This window comes from Dromiciops gliroides, chromosome 5 (genome assembly GCF_019393635.1).
Source record: "Dromiciops gliroides isolate mDroGli1 chromosome 5, mDroGli1.pri, whole genome shotgun sequence".
Lineage (NCBI taxonomy): Eukaryota > Metazoa > Chordata > Mammalia > Microbiotheria > Microbiotheriidae > Dromiciops > Dromiciops gliroides.
Window position 1 is genome coordinate 289,644,834 of NC_057865.1, and position 19,000 is coordinate 289,663,833.

A 19,000-nucleotide genomic window follows, 5' to 3' on the forward strand; every position below is an offset into this window, starting at 1 on the left:
TAACTGAAACCTTTAACTTTATTATTCTGGATTGCTTAATGCAGAGTTAATAGGGGCTGGGCAGAGGGATGGGCAAGGGGCTACTGAGATAAATAGGGGGAAAGGGGCAATAATGCGTTATATGTGGACTGTGGGGCTGGGGGAGGGGGAACAGGAGGACAGACACAGCTATATATTTTATTCAAACACGCGGGTTGGGGTTGGGGCTGGGCGTCTGAGTGGATAGGGCTGACGGCAAGGGAAAGGAGAATGTATATATCAATATTTTGGTGTCTTCAGGGAGGTCCTGGCTGACAGACCCCAGGGGACTTTACCTTCCCCTCAGGACTGGGAGCTGAACTCTGGGGGTAGGTGGGCCCAACCTCTCCAATCTGGAAGTCCAGGGGCCTAGGATGTGGTCAGGGAAGTGGGAACTATTGTAGGGAAAGAGTGGGGATGTGGGATGGGCAGCTTGGTTGGGTGGGCAAGGTTTGAGGGGCAGGAGTGACCAATTAACAACACCTCCATTAGTTGTTTCTAAATCCTCCCTCCTACCTCCCTGCTAGCTCCTGTCCTCATCACGGCCTGGGGTGAAGCCCCCAGTTCATTTAGCAAAGAAAGCAGAAGGAAGGCTAGGAGTCTCTTGTCCTTGCTTAGGCAGCAGGCAGTGAGGGTATCGGTACCGAATCTATCCCAAGGGGTTCCTCTCTGCAGCCCCCTCTGTGTGTAATCAGGTTGGTGGGGAGGGGGAGGCCCCATAAGCCTTCCCGCCATCCCCTTGCACACATGGCTGACTCACACGGCCCTGCAAGGGTCTCTGCCTCCCTCCCAGACATCTCAGTCAGTGTGGTCAGTTCTCAGGTCTTTGGCCAGCCCTGAGTATTGGGCTGGTACCACTGGGCTATGTGGGATACAGGGCAGGCATCCTCCCTCCTTGGCGGACGGAGATAAGCAAAGTCTGTAGGCCAGAAGGAAGGAAGAAGGGCTGCCTTAGAAGGAGCAGGGGCCACCGCCTCCCACCCCGCCCCCCACAACAGGCCAAGATTAGTGTCCCACTGAGGTCCTGGCCAGACAAGGCCCAGTGTGGACCAGGGGAGGCAAGGAGGCACAGTCATCGAGGTAAGAGGGATGCAGAGAGCCTCCCATAGGAGGAAGCCGACAGCAGTCCTTGGCCTCCACAGCCCCCCAGAGGGCCCCCTCTAGGGTCTGGACAGCGTCGTGTACACAGGCTGCTCCCAGTGTGTGGGGCTGTGGGACTGAGGCCCCGAGGGGCTGGGGTCAGAGATGGCCGTGTAGAGCGGCCGCTGGGAAGGCCCCATGTAGGAGAAAGCCGAGTAGAGGCCAGAGGCCTGGCCCGAGTGGCCGTAGTAGGGTCCTGAGGGCTGGTGGTCAGAGTAGTCGAACTGGGGGCGAGAGATGGAAGGGAAAGCCGAGCCATAGTGAGGCAGGCTGAGGGAGGTATAAGCAATCTGCGAGGTGGAGGGCTGGTCTGCATAGTGGGGGGGGCCAGGCGGCCCAGAGGCCTCCGTCTTCACCTGGGCCTTGGCATCCACGCCGGGTGGCGAGGTGGCAGGCAGGCTCACGCCGGGCGGCTTCGAGATCCAGGCCGAGTGTCCGCTGGCCACTGCCAGGGCGCTGCCTAGCCCGTAACCGGCCGTGGCATAGCCCCCCACATGGCCGGGGTGGCCAGCGTGTCCATTAGGTGGCAGGTATTGGTCAAACTCGGCCACGTCGAAGGTCTCCATGTTGGACATCACCTCGTGGCTAATCTCGCCAATGTCCATGGTTCCGAAGTCGATGTGGGGCTTCCCGCTCTCCCCCAGCGAGCGCCCATCCCGCTTGGAATCTGCCTTGCCCGACTGCAGCTCTGTCTTTGGGGTGGTCGGAGGGGTGGGGGGGCCATGGCTCTGGCCTAGGGTTGTGGGGTAGAGGGAGGAGAGAGAGAACAGGAACACTGAGTCACAAAGCTTGTGGGTTCAGGACCCTCTCACCTCTGGGATTACAGGGAAATCCCTCTGACACCGCAAGCCTTCAACAAACTGGCTCCAAGCTCCTCTTCCCATTACACATCCCCCCCCCTTCCATGAACACTATGGGCCAGCCAAACTGGCCTTCTTACTCTCCTCCATCTACCACCTCCACACCTTTACCCTGGCTGTCCCCCAGGCCTGGAATGCCCTCCCTACTCATCTGTAATTCAGAGAATCCTTCTCTTTCTTCAAGACATAACTTTTTCTACCTGAAACCTCGCCTGATCTCCAAGACACTAAATCCTTCCTCTACGATCACCTTGTATTTATCTGGCCTATATTTTGGATGTAATGATACTATGTCACATCATCTTCCTTGGCTAGATAGTAACAAAGCAGGGATGATTTTTTTTTGGTCTTAGTATCCCTGGCACCTAGAACAATGCCTGGCACACAGTCGGTGATTAATAGATGCTTATTCATCGACAGACTGATGGATCGTCATCAGAAAACATGTATTTGGATCCAAGACAATTCCAAAGAACTCATGATGGAAAATGTTCTCCACATCCAGAAAAAAGAACTATGGATTCTGAATGCAGATTGAACCATACTGTTTCTACTTTTGTTTTTGAGGTTTCCCCTTGTGTTCTGATTCTTCTTTCACAATGTGACTAATGCAGAAATATCTTTGATGTGATTGTACATATATAACATATATCGGATTTCTTGCTGTCTTGGGGAGAGGGGAGGGAAGGGGCGGGGAGAAAAAATTTGGAACTAAAAATCTCATGAAAACATGTAACTGGGAAATAATAAAATACTTTTATGATTAAAACCCCCCCCAAAATTAGAAAAAAAAACAACAGAAAAAAACACCATGTATTTGTCTTGGCTCAGACACAGGTAGGTCACTTTTCTGGGAGCCTCAGTTTTCTCATCAGTCAAATGGCCCTAGTAGTCCTTGAACAACTGACCTCACTGGGTGGAAACGTGTCCCTTGCTCTGTGTCTCCTCCTTCCACCCTCCCCCCCCCATCCTCTGTAACTACCTCCTAGCTGATCTCCTTGCCTCCAGTCTCTCCCCTGTCCCATCCATCCTTCCATGCATGAGTGACCTTCCAAAGGCACCACTCTGATCCTCCTTGGCTCATTAACCTTCTGTGGCTCCCTATGGCCTCTGGAACTGACTAAAAATGCCAAGGGCCATCTCAGTCTGGTTCCACCCCGCCTTCCCCTTTGAGGCCAAAGGCACATGAGAAGCACTTAATAAATGCTGGATCCTTGAAGGACTGCTCTCCATTCTCCATCCACCCTGAGCTTCTCCTGGTTTTGTGCCTTTGCTTGCACCATCCCCCAATCGAGTGAGCAAGCAATTAATCAGCATTTATTAAGCGCCTACCATGCTAAACCTTTGGATACAAAGAAATAAGTGTGACAACCCCTGCCCTCAAGGACCTTACACTCTAATGGGAGAGGACATCGGGCTCTTCCTCACTCCCCCTCCTGTCCCTCCACCTTAAAATGTCAGATCCTAGAGGGCAGGTATTGTTGTCTTTGTAGTGCCAGGCCCCAGATACAGCAGGTATTAAATAAATGCTCATTAACTGATTGACTCAAGGAACAATTCAGGCTCCACAGGGCCTCCTTATACAGAACTATGGAAGCTTCCATCTAGGACCCCAGGACAGGGACAGTCTGTGATCTGTCTTCATATCCTGGTGCCCAGCAAACAGCTGATGTTTAGTAAAGGATGGTCTCATTCTACCGAGTTACTTGGATCAGATTTAGCTCTGATGGTTTATTTTCTCTGGAGAGAGAAAGCTTCCTCCAAGAAGCCTTCCTGGAATGCGTGCCAGGCACTTGGGACCACTCCATGAGCTCCTAGGGGATCACTGCTCTAGAGCCAGGAGGCCTCTCATTTTACATATGGGGAAACTGAGGCCCAGGGACTCGCCCATAGCTGGTAGATGGCAGAGTCACAGCTTGTCCCCTTTCCAGTACAGTGTGCTGCCTCAGAGATTCTAATCTTGTTTGTTTGGGGTTTTTTTGGCAAGGCAATGGGGGTTAAGTGACTTGCCCAGGGTCACACAGCTAGCAAGTGTCAAGTGTCTGAGGTTGGAATTGAACTCAGGTCCTCCTGAATCCAAGGCCGGTGCTTTATCCACTGGGCCACCTAGCTGCCCCGAGAGATTCTAATCTTAATGACATTTTTTTTGGTAGGACAATGAGGGTTAAGTGACTCGCCCAGGGTCACACAGCTAGTAAGTGTCAAGTGTCTGTAGAGATTCTAATCTTATTTATGCTTCTGACGGCCTGCTTTTCAGCTTCTACTCCTTGGATTCAGGGACCGTTCTTACAGTGGGTGCTCAATAAGTGTTTATTGATTGGTCTGTAAAATGAAAGTTGTACTAAATAGCTTCAGAGGTCCCTTTATGATCACCAGTGACAAGGAGCTCACTACCAGGAGTGTGCTGGAGTCAGTTTGAACTTCAAGCTGATGGTTAAATTTTTCAGAGTGAGCATTTACACATTGGGAATCCACAAATGCTACAAATGATAGCTCAGTTTGTTGTTGTGTGGATTGTCTAGACTTTAGAAAGTGATAGAGAAAAAGTTAACTTTGCAGATTAAACTTAAATGTTCCTTATAAGCTTATTTCCCCCCACCAGAAAGCCAGATGTTAAACATTTACCACCATCTCACATCCCACTGCTGAACAGAACTCATGGCTCAGAAAGAAGGATGCTTGAAGCCCCTGTAACTTTCTGGAATTCCAGAAATTCAATCAGTCAGTCACTGAACCAACTGACTTGCCTGATGTGGCTTGCTTCCTCCACCTTTCCTAGAGCACTTTGGACCTCTCCTATATTCTTAGCACATTTTACCTTGCATTATGGATTTATCTATTTACAAACCCTTCCCAGTCCCCCTCCGCAAGTAGATTGAAAGCTTCCTGAAGGCAGACACCCTGTTTGTTTGTTTTCCTATTTTTGAATCCCCAGTAGGGAGAAAAGAGCCCTGCACACAGTTGGCGTTTAATAAATGCTCACTGAATTCTACCCCTTGAATCTTTACATCCCTCTAACATTCGAGGTCCTCCAGCCTGGCCCCAGTGGACTTGATTTGTTTTATCTCCTCTGAGATTTTCTTCCCTTCCACAGACCCTCCCTCCACTCAAGTGGATCACTCCTGGTCAGTCCCTTTGCTCAGATGATTCCCTTTTCTGCACTGCCTCCTCTCTTCCCCTTTACCTGAGAGCTACAGCCTTCCCAGCTTGAGCCTCAGCTCAAGCACTGCCTCCTCCAGGAAGGTGGCCAAGCTCACAAGGAGCATTGGTCTTCCTAAGGTACTTAGGAGAGTCTGCCCCACCACATATATAGATGCTTGCTTGTGTATTTTCTCCGGGTATTTCATGAGCTTGAAGGCTGGGGGCCAGTTTGTGTTCCCTGTCTCTATTTCTTCCTCTCTCCCCATCCTTCCCTCCCTCCCTCTCTTTTCCTGTCTCTGTCTCTCTTTCTCTCCCTCCCTTCCTTTCTCTCTCTCTCCCCCTCCCTTCTTCCCTCTCTTTCTGTCTTTGTCTCTCTCTCCCTCCCTCCCTCTCTTTTTTTCTTCTCTGTCTCTGTCTTTCTGTCTTTCTTTCTTTCTTTCCTTCTGTCTGTCTGTCTGTCTGTCTGTCTGTCTGTCTGTCTGTCTCCTCTTTCTCCGCAGCACAAGCTGGGAATGAGGAACACTGGCTGAACAAGTCTCATGCCATGTCTTCTTTCCTCAAACCCACACGCCTGCCTTTTATCGGCACAACCTTGTTTGTGGTCTTACGGATGTTTCTGCCACAGCCGCTATGCCCACCTCTGTTAATAGCCATTAGGGAAGTTCCCAACCCACCTTCAGAAAAGATGATTGGACCCTTTTAAGGGAAGATGCAGGAAATAAGAAAAGGGGAATTCAGTTTGGAGTTTGCAGTCCTGGGTTTGAATTCTGGCTCTGTTCCTTATTACTTGTGTGACCTTGGGTCACTTTCCCTCTTTGGGAATCAGTTTTCTCATCTGTAAAATGGGTTGGGAGTGGGTGGTCCCCAAGCAAGGAACCTTCTAGCTCTTAATTCCATGTCACTTGGGGACCCCATCAGAGACAGACCAGAGAGGAGCAGATGAATCACGTGTGGATTTTTAAAGCTGGGGTCTCCCTGTGTCTCCTTTATTGGAATGGGCTCTTCCGGAGGAGCTCTCCTAGGTGATTGGGAACACATTGAGGGGCTTCCTCAGTGTGGCCACGTGTCCTGGGCCTTCAGAGATAGGACTGCCTAAGGATTGGACTGTATGTTAGAACCTCCTGTTTTGTTTTTGTTTTTCGGTGGGGCAATGAGGGTTAAGTGACTTGCCCAGGGTCACACAGCTAGTAAGTGTCAAGTGTCTGAGGCTGGATTTGAACTCAGGTCCTCCTGAATCCAAGGCCAGTGCTTTATCTACTGTGGCACCTAGGTGCCCCTAGAACCTCCTGTTAAACAGGAGGAGGGCCACACGTAGATGATGATGTCCCCTTCGGGTTGTCCAAGAGGCTGAAGGAAGCTGTGGGAGGGCCGGGGGCAGCACCTGGCCTTGTGTCTCTCTCCCCAGGGGCAGGGACTGTGTCTCCCTCTTCATACCCAGACCTCTGCGGGAGGGGGGGTGTTTCCTCATCATATCTGGGTTTCACCGAGATAAGAGACTATGCTCTCCTGTCGGAAGCCTGCCCTATCCTTCGGTCCCTGTCTGGGGCCTTCCTGGCTACTCCTCATGGGTCGCATCTCCCCCTCCAACTCCTTCCCCAGAAGAATGACGGCTCCCCCGAGTTTCCCAAAGAGCCGGTCTACCTGAGCAGGCTGGCACCCCTCGGGAAGCCGGGTCAGGATCCAGGGAGCGAAGGCCCCACACTCCACCTCATCCCTCCAATCAGATCCCGTCCTTCGGGCTCCTGGGCCCCGCCCCCCCGCCCTGGAGGATCATTCTGTTTCTCACAACCCCCGGCCCCACCCCCAGCCCCACAGCTCATCACCCGCCCGTCGCGGTCCAGTCCTCACCTGAGGAGTGCTCTGGGTTCCCGTCAGACATGGGAGAGCCCTCGCCGGGGTGCCTGTGGTCCAGGTGGGAATTCTTGTAGTGGGCCTGGATGGCAGCCGCCCCTCCGGGCTCTCCCTCTCCGGGAGCCTCCCCCTCCCCCGAGGCCGCCTTCCCATTCTTCCTACGCCGGGGCTGGTATTTGTAGTCGGGGTGATCTTTCTTGTGCTGCATCCTCAGGCGCTCAGCCTCCTCGATAAAGGGTCGCTTGTCACTCTCATTCAGCAGCCTGGGTGCCCCGGAGGAAGAAGGGAGGAGGGTGGGGTGGGGGAACAGGAGGAAGAGGGGAGAAAGGGAAGGGAGAAGAGGACAGAACAGGGTGTGAGTTGTAGAATCTTCGGGTCCTGCCTCAGAGGGTTGTTGTGGGCTCAAAAGAAATCCTGTGGGTGCCCTACAGTGGCACGAGCCATTGGGAGCCAGAGGACCGGGGTTCGAATCCTGCCTACGTCACCAGCAACCCATGTGATCTTGGGCAAGTCTCTTAACCTCTTTTCCTCAGTTTTCTCATCTGCAAAGTGAGAAGGTTAAACTAGAGGGTCCCTAAATCTAAACTCCTCTGGAGCACTGTAAGATGCGCGTTATTATTTATCATCGTCATTATCCCTGCCCCCACTCCGGGTCTGGCCCTTTGTTCTGTGCCTTAGGGTGTTAGGCTCTCAGTGGTCATGGAGTGCACACCCATTCCCCATAGAGGAACCTCTTACAATGAATGCCCAGCTCAGTGAGCATCCAACTTACAATGATGGTATCCAGTGATGGGACGATCCCCCCCGCCCCCTCCCCCGCCAGGCAGCCTATCACACTCCCAGGCAGTTTCATTGTTGGGAATCTGTTTTTCTGCCTCCTTCCCTTCCATATCTCCCAGCTCTGCCCCAAAGGACCCAAGCAGATCGAGGCTAGAGAGGGCCCTTCAGAATCCTTGATGTTGCGGGTCCCCCCCCCCCCCGCCCAAGTCTTTTCTTTTCTTGTTGGGAGGGGGAGGAACCAGAGGTTGTGGAGAGTGGCAAGAAACCTCAGAGCAGCTTTCAACTGCCCCCTCCCTGCCTCCAGAAACCCATCTTTCCTCCGTTCCTTCTTTCCAAAAGGCAGACAGAAGGGCGTGACCCTAGGCGGGTCTCTGACGTCACTGCCACTCTCTAGGACACAGCCTCATCCTCTGTGAAAGGATGGGGCTAGGTCAATGACCCCCTGAGGTGCCTTCTGCACCAAGATCCTCTGATTCTTGGGGGTCCTCTCCTCCCCTTCTCCATCTCTCTGCAACTCTCAAACCTTCCCCTCCCGGCAAACTCCTGCCTTGGACTCAGGGAGCAGAAGCCTGTGTCTGTCTGTCTGTCTGTCTGTTACTTCCTGACTCCAGAGTTTGATTCTCTCTCTTCTGCTTTCCCTGCCCCCAGGCTCCCCACCCCATCTATCTTTCCCTCTGAGGACAGGCCAGAGCTTCCCAAAATTCCCCATGCCTACAGAGAGAACCCCAGAAGTCTTTTAGCCCATCTCTCAGCTGCCAGGAAGGAAATACACCATGAGGCTGGGGTCACTTGTGGGGGCGGGAGGGGGTGATGGTAGAGGGCAAGGTTGGAGCTGGTTTACTTTCCTGGATCCAATGAACTCCATCCCAAGTGAGACCATTTTAGTGCCAGGGTGTGCCCAAGGCCACGTGTTTGCCTCTGTAAGCAGGAGCCCATGTTAGCATTGCAGTTGGAAAACCCCATTTTGGATTTGGAGTCAAAGGATCTGTGTTCAAATCTTGGCTCTGCTACTGAGTCCTTGGGACTCAGTTTTTTCATTTGTGAAATGAGAGAGTGGCCAGATGATGTGCAAGGGTTCTTTCCAACTATAGGAAGGAGCGGGATGGACTAGAGAGAGAAGTCTTCTTCATGTTATGAGAGGGGACTGGGTGAAGAGTTGCTAAAAAGACCATCCAGGGGAATAAGGAACTCGGTGTGCTGGGCCTCTTCCTACCCTGCTGGTGTTCTAACCATTGTCCCACACTGCTCACATCAAGGCTGGGGGCTCAGGTAAAGAATACCAAGGAGAATTCACTAGAGGACCCTTTTCCTTTCCTTCCCAAAGCCTTCGGGGTGGGGGGGAGGGATCTCTATGTGGAAGGGACCCGTCCCTAACTGTGAGGGCAGAGACCAGGGACTGGGGGCACCTTGAGTGCTGAGCGTGTTCATCTCTGTGCTAATCTCTCCTGGAAAGGACCCACTGGGCAGCTGTACCCGCACTTCTTTTTCTTTCTAGGAGATGGCCCCTCCCCCACTAGCTGTATGCCTCCCCCTCCCCCACTAGCTTTGTCTGCCCCCCCCCCAGGGAGTGGTCACACCAGGCATCCCCGTCCGGCCAGCATTCCTAGGGCCAGCATTCCTAGGAGACTTTCATTCCTGAGCCTTAAACCTCGGAGCTGCCAGGAGCTGGCCCACAGACCAGCTGCTCCCCTCCGCTGCCAGCTTCCTCCCCCCTCCCCACCCCCACCCCCGCCCTCCAGGCTGGAGGTGGCACAGAGTGGAGAGAGGCCTTGGGCATGAGTCCCGTCCATGTGATTTACTACCTGTTTGACCTCAGACAAATCCCTTCTCTCTCTGCCGGCCTCAGTTTCCTCCTCTATAAAGTGAGGGAAGTAGGCTAATGGACTAAGGTCCATTGGTCGCCAGCCCGTGTCCCCGATACCTGCTGCCCATCAAAGCCTAGGGCTTTGCCATTCCCCTCTGGGCTGAGTGCTATCAGGAGATATAGAATGTGTATACAGAGCCCATGGGCCCCAGAGAAAAGTAATGAACAGAGCCTTCGCACCCTGGAGTAAGAGAGAACACTGGCCACAGAGTCAGGATGACCTGAGTCCGAATCCATCCTCAGACGTGCCCTAGGTGAGTGATCCTAGTCAAGCCACTTAACATTTTGAGCCTCGGTTTCCCCATCAGTAAAGTGGGGTCAACAGTTGTCATGCGTGTAAAGCGTTTGCAAACCCTTAAGGTGTTCTGGAAATGTCAGCTCTTATTATTATTATTATTTTTTTTTAAGTGAGGCAGTTGGAGTTAAGTGACTTGCCCAGGGTCACACAGCTAGTAAGTGTTAAGTGTCTGAGGCCGGATTTGAACTCAGGTACTCCCGACTCCAGGGCCGGTGCTCTATCCACTGCGCCACCTAGCTGCTCCGAAGTTCTTATTTTTACTCCAGTATCACCTTCTGACTCCATTCCAGAACAGGGAAATATGGACAACAGCAATCATAGCTAGCATCTATATAACACTTTCAAATTGACATCTGTTGGCTCATTTGATCCTCACAGCTCTGGGAGGTCGGCGCTATCATTATTCCAGTTTTACAGATGAGGAAACTGGAGCAGTCAGAGGTTTAGGGACTTGTCGGGAGTTACACAACTAGGATTTGAACTCAGATCTTCCTGACTCCAGATCCAGTGCTCTATCCCCTACACCACCTGGCTGTAGAATCTGGGGATGTTTGGCGTAGGAATGTCACAGTCCCAGCATCAAGCATGGAGAACAGAGCCCCCTCTCACCAGCTTGAGCTTTTTTGGTTGGGTGGGAATAGATGAGGGAATGAGGCCCCCAGACCTCTCCTTACTCCTGGGATCTGAGTTCAAGGCCACTTGAATGGATTGAAGGATGTCAGCTGGGGGGAGGTGATTGAAGCATTGCCCTCCCCCACCTCGACCCTAATCCTACCTCCAGCCCTAACTCTGACCCCAATTCAACACTAGCCTTAGGTACAACCCCCAACCTCAAGCCCCCCGCCTCCCCCCCCCCCCCGAAATCCAGTCCCCAGCCTAAGTCATTCTGGTGTCTGCTCCAGGCTGGAATCCTCAGGGTTTCAGAAGGATCATTTAGATTAACTGTCCTTATTTTATAGGTGAGGAAACTGAGGCCCATGGGACAAATAACTCGCCCAAGGTCACAGGGGTGGCTCGAGGCAGGATTGGGGTTCAAATTCGGGAACTCTTGCCCAGTCCAGTCTTCCTTCAACTGACCTGCTCTGCCTCGGACCCTCTTGCCCCGCTTCTCTTGCCTCTTGCCCTTGGGGAGGACAGAAGAGTAGAGAAAGGGGGCAGGGTTTGGAATCAGGGGACCCGGGTTTGAATCTCTGCTCCATCCCTTACTTCCTGTGTGACGCTGGGGAAATCACTTAAGGGAGGGGGCATTCTGACCTGAGCCCCGCTCCTAATGGGTGCCAGCCCCTGCTTCTAAGCATCTGGGTTCTCAGGAGATTTGGGGTGAGGAAGCAAAGCCACATCTGAGGTCTCCTGGGCAGGGGGCTGGGGGTTGGAGGGAGGGGTGGAGGGGGAGAGGTTACCTCCTTTCCCAGTAGCTCCCCGCCCCCCCCCAATGACAGCTCCCCCACTCTCACTGTCCTCATGAGCCCAGCTCATCCTTCGGGCCAAAGGGACTGGACAGAAAGTAGCCTAAACAAGGGGGCTGGGGCTGACCGGGGAGGGCCCAGACTCTCTCTCTTCTCATCCTCAGTTACTTCTAGAAAGCTCCAGGAAGGAAGGTGGGGTTGGGGAAGCAGAATCCTTGCGGGGCATAGGCAACCTCAGCTGCTTCTTTCCTGCGCTAGCAGCCAGTCCTGGGACTGTTCACCCCTTCCGAGGATCTTCCTGGAAGGCTACATGCCCAGCAGAGGGAAAAGGGAGATGTTCCTAGGGTCTCCATCGAAACCCCTGTTCCCCTAGGGTCCTGAGCTAGCAAGCTCCTGGGGGCTCCCGGGAGCTGAGGGGGGGAGTGGAGAGGGGGAAGCTGGCTAGCTCCGCTTTCCAACCTCCCCCAGGACCCCTAAGACGCAGAAGTTTGGTGGGCTGACCATCGGACTCCACGCACCCACGACCCCCTACTCCCAAACCTGCTACGCCAAATAAACCAACTTCCTTGAGTGTCTGCCCAACAAAGCCTGCCTGGCAGCACCCCCAGGCCCTGCCCCAGGCCTGCAGCCACACCCAGTGCTCTGTCCTTCCTCATTTCCTCCCCTCACTTACCCCTACCCATCCTCTGAGTCTGGTTAGCTCAGGTGGGATGGTACATAGAGGAGGTGGGATGGCGTCTTGTGTCCAAAAAGGGGCCTGGGTCTTACCCATTCTGTCAGATCCTGGGGTGAGGGGGAGTCGAGTTGGGGAATGTCAAGGAGGCTCGACATTTGGAAGCTGTGGTTGGGTGGGCAAATTCTCAGCCTGGAAGGCTATGGAAGGCACAAGCCTCCCTGACCACAGCTGCCAGCGCCCTCCTTCCCCCTACCCCTAGTGTCTATTATGTACCTACATATGCATAGAGGGTCACTTCTGGTGACACCATATCTTTTATCTCCTATGCTGAGCACAAAGCTTGGCACACAGGAGGCTCTTAATAAATGCTTCTTTATTGATTACATCCCTAGTGTCTTGCATACAGTAAGTGCTTAATAAATCTTTGTTAATTGATTGTATCTGCAGTGCCTGGCACACAGTAGGTGCTTAATAAATACTTGTTGATTGACCATAATCATAACTATATAACTATAACTCCTAGTGGTTTACTAAGTGTTTTCCTTCCAACCATCTAGTAGATGGTAGGTGATGCAAGTAGGATCATCAGGTTATAAATAGGGAGCTAAAGGGATTCATTTTACAGAGGAGGAAACTGAGGCCCAGGGGAAGCTAATGATCTATCCAACGGCATACAGGCAAGCAAGAAGCTGAGGTGGGATTCGAACCCAAGCCCTTTGACCCTAGAGCATGCGCTCTCTACCACACTGCCTTGCTAAGTGTTTCCCCTGTTTTAGAAGAAACAGGCTCAGAGAGTTTAGTTAAGTGACTTGCCCAGGGTCTCACAGTTAGTGGTCTTTATTGCTCTGCTTTCTGCTTCCCCTAACATACTGCCTCTTTCTCCTACTCTGCGCTGCCCACCCCCACATCCTGGCTGCTCCCCTGCTCCCCAAGGCCTGCACGTTCTCCATTTCTCTTTCTCTCATACGCTTTCTTTTTCTGGCCCCAAGGGTAAGCTTTCCTGGCCAACTATTCAGGGCCCACCTCTGCCCAGACATAGATCAGAATGAGAGGAGCAGGGCCAAGGACCCTCATGCCCCCAGCCAGGCTCTGCTGTTTATCCTCCGTTGAGTTCCAAGGGGTCTTGGGGCCACTAAGCCTGGCCCGGCAGCTCTGAGGGATCTCTGGGCTGCTTCTTGCCTGGTGTCCTCCAAGCCTTGGGACTGCAATGGAGGGAAAACCCCAGATTTGGGTGACATGGAACGGGGCTCTCATAAAACGGCCGAAGATAATGGGGTTCAAACTCATACCCCTCAGGGTCCTTCATTGTGCCCTCTCCTACCTGGGCCCTATGCGGGGGGAGTGGTTGCTTTATGTTAGTGGAGGGGATAGGCAGGGACAGGCTAGCGTGAGCAGGCCAGAGTGGGTAGAGGGCTGAGGGGACCCTCCCCACCATTGCCACTTGTGGGGCTGTGTTTAAAAGCAGAGAAATGGGGCCAGGGCGGGAGTCTGGAACATGGGTAATCACACTTGGTCACAACCCTAGAACTTGGAGCACCTTAGAATATGGAATACCTGAGTGGGGAGGAGCCCTAGAACAGGGAACACGGGAGCCAGGTCAAATCCTGGATTTTACAAATGGGAAAAGTATGCTTAAGAGGGAAGGTGAGTCACTCATGTCCTCACCACGATGGGCCTGGGAATGAGGAGTCCAATTCTCAACTCCAGTGACCTTGAGGGACCCACTAGCACTCTCTGAAAGCCCAGGCGCTGGAAAGAAGGGAGCAGAGGTGGGGGATTGTGGGACAGGGCACTTTGCCAGGAGGGACCCGCCCAGATCCCCGGATCTGAAGACCTGCCCTTTTCCACATAGAGACTGGGGGATGGGGCAGTGGGGGAGGGGGCTCTCTGGGCTGGAGTCCCCTGTTTGGGGGAGGGTGTCTAGAGGGGCGGTGGGATGAGGGGGCATATACCCGTCCTGGGCAGTGCCAGGTGGGCAGTGCTGTCACGGCCCAGACTTGGGATGGAGAGGAAGGAATCAGTAGTCTCTGGGTAGGGTCCTAAGAGGGAAAGATGGCACCAGGAGGGAAGATGACCTGAGGGTGCCCAGGAGGCAGGCTGGCTGGCAGGAGGCCTTAAGGGAATTACTGGATCAAGAGACTGTCTCTGTCTCTGCCATAGGGATGGGTGCCCAGCTCTTCCTTTGGGGGCTACTTTTGGGCTTAGTTCTTGAGGGAAGAAAGGGAAGTCTAGGAAGCCTGGAGACCAGAAGCAGGGTCAGGGCATGTTGGCAGAACAGGAAGCCAGGCCTGGGGAAGCCTGTGCCAACCAGTGCCACGAAGGAATTGGGACCAGCCTTTCTGAGGAATGCCCAGGGATAGGGGTGCCGAAGGAAGGGAGAGCGGGAGAGCGGGGGAGCGGGGACAGGCCTGCACCCGATTTTCACCTTCTGGCTTCTTTCCTTTAACTCTTTTCTCATCTTTTGCCTCCTTGGCTGCCTGGGACCGTCCCTGGCCCTGAGGACTCGGCGGGGAGAAATGTTCACCCTCTTTCCATCCTTCCCTCCGCCCTTCCCAGTATCTCCACACACACAAACGCCATCTCTATCCTTATTCGGTCATAGAACCAGTTGCCAAACCCGGAAGGGTTCTTAGCGATCTCGAGCCCAACCCTCCCCACAATTTACTGATGAAGAAACTGAGCCCCAAAGGCTGCCTGTCCAACGTCCCCTGGCTAGTTCATGGCGGAGCTAGACTGTGGGCCCAATTCTCCCCGCGGCTTCTGTCCAGCGTATTGCATTTCTCATCCCACTCTGCCCCGGCTCCCAGCCCTATTCTGGCCTCAAGGTTGGCAAGTATGGAGGACTCGGTAGGCAGAGAATGCTATTTCATGAGGGGGGACGCGTGGTATGAGGACTCAGTTCCCCCATCTGTAAAGTGAGGTGGTTGGACTCCACAGCTACTTTCAAAGGGCCCTCCCAGCCTGTAGTTCTGAGGTCCCCAACCCAGCTCCCCGGCCCCTCCCTCCCTCCCCCAACAGAATACCAGCCACCAGGGGGCGCTGGCGGCTCTGCTGACTCCAGCCTTAGAGGTAGCAAGAGGCTTGGGTTCAAATATTCTGGGGGCAGCTGAACTGAGTGTGTACGAGTGAGAGTGAGGCGAAGAAGGCCCCCTTAGCTTCTTACCCCTGGGGGAGGGGAGAGAGCAACATGGCCGAGGGGGAAAAGCACTGGATTTGGAGTCAGAGAACCAGGGTTCAAATCTGGGCTCTGCCACCTAGTACCAGAGTGACCTTGGACAAGTCCTTTCCTTTCTCCGACCTCAGTTTCTGCTGTCGATAACATGATTTCCAAAGTTCCCTCCCAGCTCTAGGGCCCATGAACCCGTGAAGGGGGAGCCAAGTGTGGGACGGCCCCCAGCGAGGGGGCTGCCCGCATCCCCCCAGGCTGGCATCCCGTCCAATGGGCCGAGCCCCTGCTTCTGCCCGGTGTGCCTGCCCACCCACCCCGGCAGCTCACCTCCACAGCTTTCCCAGGGTCTTGCTGAGCTCAGCGTTGTGGAGGTGCGGGTACTGGTCGGCCAGTTTCCTCCGGGCAGCCTGTGCCCACACCATGAAGGCATTCATGGGCCGCTTCACGTGAGGCTTGCTCTTGCTGCTGCCATTGACCCGGACGGGCATGGGCACCAGGGTCCAGTCGTAGCCGCTGAGCACCTGACTGACGGCCTCCCGGATGCACACGGGAAACTTGTCGTCATCCACCTCGGAGTCCTGCTGCTCCTTCTTCACCTTGCCCAGCTCCCCGGGCCCAGGGCTGGCATGGAGGGCTGAGCCGTCCGGCCCCACGGAGGGACCTCCAGGAGACAGGCACCGAGGGTCTTCGGAGCCTACGGGGCTCAACTCGACCTCCGAAAGGTCCTGCTCCTCACTCATCGTGCCTCCTCCCTCCTCCTCCTCCTCGTCCTCTTGCTCTTCCTCGTCTTCCTCCTCTGGGCCCTTCTGCCAGGGAAACCCTTTGCCTCTGGACTAGAAAGGGGAAGAGAGAGATGGAGGCAAAGTGCCTTGCTCCTGGGGAGCACCCTCAGGTCCTCCCTTCCCCCAGCCCTGGCTCCCAGCCCAGCTGGGTGGCAGAGGGGAGAGAGAGAGAGAGAGAGAAAGAGAGGGAGACCGGGCCAGAGCCCTAGGCCAGCCCCCGGGTCCCCACCTTGGCAGAGAGTGAGCTCCAGTCCCGGCGGCCCAGGGGATCTGACTCCAGCCCTGCAAGTCCCTCCCAGACAGGGAAAGACCTCCTCCCCCTTCCCCTCCCCCCAAACCTGTCCCAACCGTTTCTTGGTGTGGGTGGATTTGAGGATTTGGGGGGTTTGTTTCTGCTTTCAGGTGGTGGTTTGTGGAGAGAAAGAAAAACGGGCTCCCTAAAGAATAGAATCTCTCACTCTGGGAATTTCCCGTTTTCTCACCTTCTTCCCCTCGCCGGTGCCCCATCTGGGCAGAGGGGATGGGGATGAGGGGAAGTGGGAGAGGGACATACTCCCATCAACCTCACCTTCTCCCCCAGCAAGATTCAGAGACAAGAGCAGGGGCACCGGGCAGGTGGCAAAGAGAGGGAAGGGGGTAGGCGACTCTCCGCTCCCGTACCCACCCTCTCACCCTGGCGCCCGTCTGGGCAAAGGAGATCGGGCATGGGCCGGGGGGTTGGCCCTCAGCAGCCTCCCCCAGACTCCCTTGCTGTCCACCAGCAGAAGAGGGAGCAGGGTATGAGGTGGCCCAGAGAGGGGCACTTCAGTGGCAGGGAGGGAGCTCACCTCGGTTGGCCTCTGGTCCCGTCTGGAGCAGCAGCTAGTCCCAAGGTGGGGCGATGCCGAGGGGATCCCAGGGCCCGTGGTCCAGCTTCAGGCTGGGGAGGATGGGGTCCCTCTGGCTTCTGAGGGAGGAAGATGGGGGGCCCAGAGGGCCTCAGGCTGCTGCCATGCAGCAGAGAAACCAGCTCCGTGTGCTCCCCACCTCTCCGGCTGGACGGCGCTGACTGACTGTGCCGCCCGCTGCTGAGGGCTGGGGAAGGAGGGAGGGGGAGGGAGCGCAGGAAGGGCAGAAGGTGGAGTCACTTGCTCTTTTGCTATCCCTGACACGTTGGGCTCCTCCAGGTCCCCCCAGGCCCCCCACTCCCTCAGCCCGCCCTGCCTGCCCTGGCTCCTCTTCTCCTTCTTCATTTTGGGGAGACGACAGTTGGGGTGCTGGGGCCACAGAGATGTGTGACCTTGGGTGGAAGATGTTCCACTGGGAAGTGGGGCCCTATGGCTTAGGGGATTCCAAAGGGCCTTCCTGGGCTCCAGTTGTCTGCTCCCCCCGCCCCCAGCCCTCTTTTTAAAGTGAAGGCCCCTCGGGGTATGGTAGCCCTCGGGGATGAAGCAGGGGGGGTGCAGGGGGAGGCAATTTCTTCCTGGGTTTAGAGTCTCAAGTAGCAGTTGGGCTAAGTGATCACAGACCTAAAGGGTGTTGGAGCTGGGAAGGACTTAGCACCCAGAAATTTAGACCGAAGAATGTTAATGCTAGCAGAACATGGAATGTCAGAGCTGGGAGAGGCCTTCGAGGCAGACCATCTGATCCAACTCCTCCATTTAACAGACAAGGAAACTGAGGCCCCCAGAGGGAAAGTGGGGGAGATAGGGCTTGTGGTGAGGACCAGCACAGCTGAAGCAAAGAGAGGAGAGGAGTGTCTGATTATCTTTACCCAGGGGGTTTGGCGGGGGGAGTCCCTTAATTTGTGGTGGGGTGTCTGGCTGCCACCCCAGGGCCCATGTGAAAAAGGGCTGACCCCCTGCCAAACCTGAGGCGCATGGTGGCCGAGGATTGGGGGAAGGAGGAGAAAGGAAGGGAAAGACCAAAGGGTCCTTGAGATGTAGTTAGTGTAATGAACCCTTCTGGTTAGGGGACCTGGGGTCAAATCTTGGACATTCACCAGTTTTAGTCTTCCTCTCCAGCCCTGGTGTTCTTTATTCTAAGGTTCTTCTCAGACTTGATATTCCATGTTTTAAAGTTCTGACAAGTTCTGAGCTTTTTCTGAGGCGCCCTGCCCCCAGCCCTGACAGCCCCTGTTCTAAGGGCCCTGCCAACCCTGACATCCTCTGTTCTGAGGGCCCTCTCAGCCCTGACATCCCCTGTTCTAAGGGCCCTCGCAGCCCTGACATCCCCTGTTCTAAAGCTCCTCCCAGCTCTGACATTCAGTGGGTCTGGGTCTCCTATGCTCATGCCCTGGGTATTGAGGTGGAGGTGGGTTGGGAGGGGGCTCCTGTGGGAGTCCTGTTTCCCAGCCTTTGGGGAGGTGGTCCCAGTCCGGGAACACTGAGTCGATTGTTTCTCCTCCCCCCTGTGCTCCCTGCCCCCAGTTCACTAGTGAGACCTAACCTGGGGCAAGGGAAAGGGATGAGCAGGATGGGGTGGGGGAGAGGGGTGTGGCCAATGTTTTGCCATCACATGCCTGCTCTCTGGTCCAGCTGGGGAATTAAGACTGGGGTAGGGGGGGAGGGGATGGGATTTTCACTTTCTAAAGTCAGGGGTCTCCCCCCGCCCCAACAGAATTTCTGGTTCCTGGGCCTTGGAGTAGTCAAGGGTTTCTGCAGGCTACGGAGGAGGGAGAGGAGGGAAGAGACAGCCGCCCCCCTTCCCTGCTTCTGCCGACCTCAGCCCTGGCTCCCCACAGGCAAAGTGAACAGGAGGCGTGGGGGCACAGGGGGAGGGAGACTTAAGCTCACACCCCTCACGGTCCCCCCTGGGGACATTGTAGCGGGCTCTAGCCTGGCCCTGTTACTGAGTCACTGCGTGATCTTGGATCACTCCAGCGCCGAGTTCATTTGAACCTGAGGGCCACTCAAGGCCCTAGGATCCAGGTCTCTGTCCCTTCCTGCTTCTCCAGGGGTCCCCAGGGCCACCCCACCCCCAGTCTGCTCTTAACCTGTCCTTCTTCATACACGGCTCTTCCTGCTTCTACTTTCC

At 54.9% G+C, this 19,000-nt stretch overlaps 1 protein-coding gene across 1 annotated transcript; it reads right to left on the bottom strand.

The window, feature by feature from the left end:
- SOX10 (SRY-box transcription factor 10) lies at nucleotides 1-17,026 on the bottom strand. The gene is made up of 4 exons (XM_043965029.1): nucleotides 16,813-17,026; nucleotides 15,531-16,036; nucleotides 7,008-7,273; nucleotides 1-1,891 (listed from the first exon to the last, which is right to left on the bottom strand). Exons 2-4 carry the CDS (start codon nucleotides 15,941-15,943, stop codon nucleotides 1,179-1,181), a joined length of 1,392 nt encoding a protein of 463 aa, XP_043820964.1. The 5' UTR covers nucleotides 15,944-16,036; nucleotides 16,813-17,026; the 3' UTR covers nucleotides 1-1,178.
- Between the last annotated feature and the right edge of the window lie 1,974 nt (nucleotides 17,027-19,000).

Bases quoted from the DNA above. Each gene is read 5' to 3' on its own strand.
- SOX10 (XM_043965029.1), bottom strand. From the start codon at position 15,943: ATGAGTGAGGAGCAGGACCTTTCGGAGGTCGAGTTGAGCCCCGTAGGC. The intron at 7,274-15,530 runs GTGAGCTGCCGG...CGGGGCACCCAG, and splicing joins ACCCTGGGAAAGCTGTGGAG to GCTGCTGAATGAGAGTGACA. The intron at 1,892-7,007 runs GTGAGGACTGGA...CCACAACCCTAG, and splicing joins GAACCCAGAGCACTCCTCAG to GCCAGAGCCATGGCCCCCCC.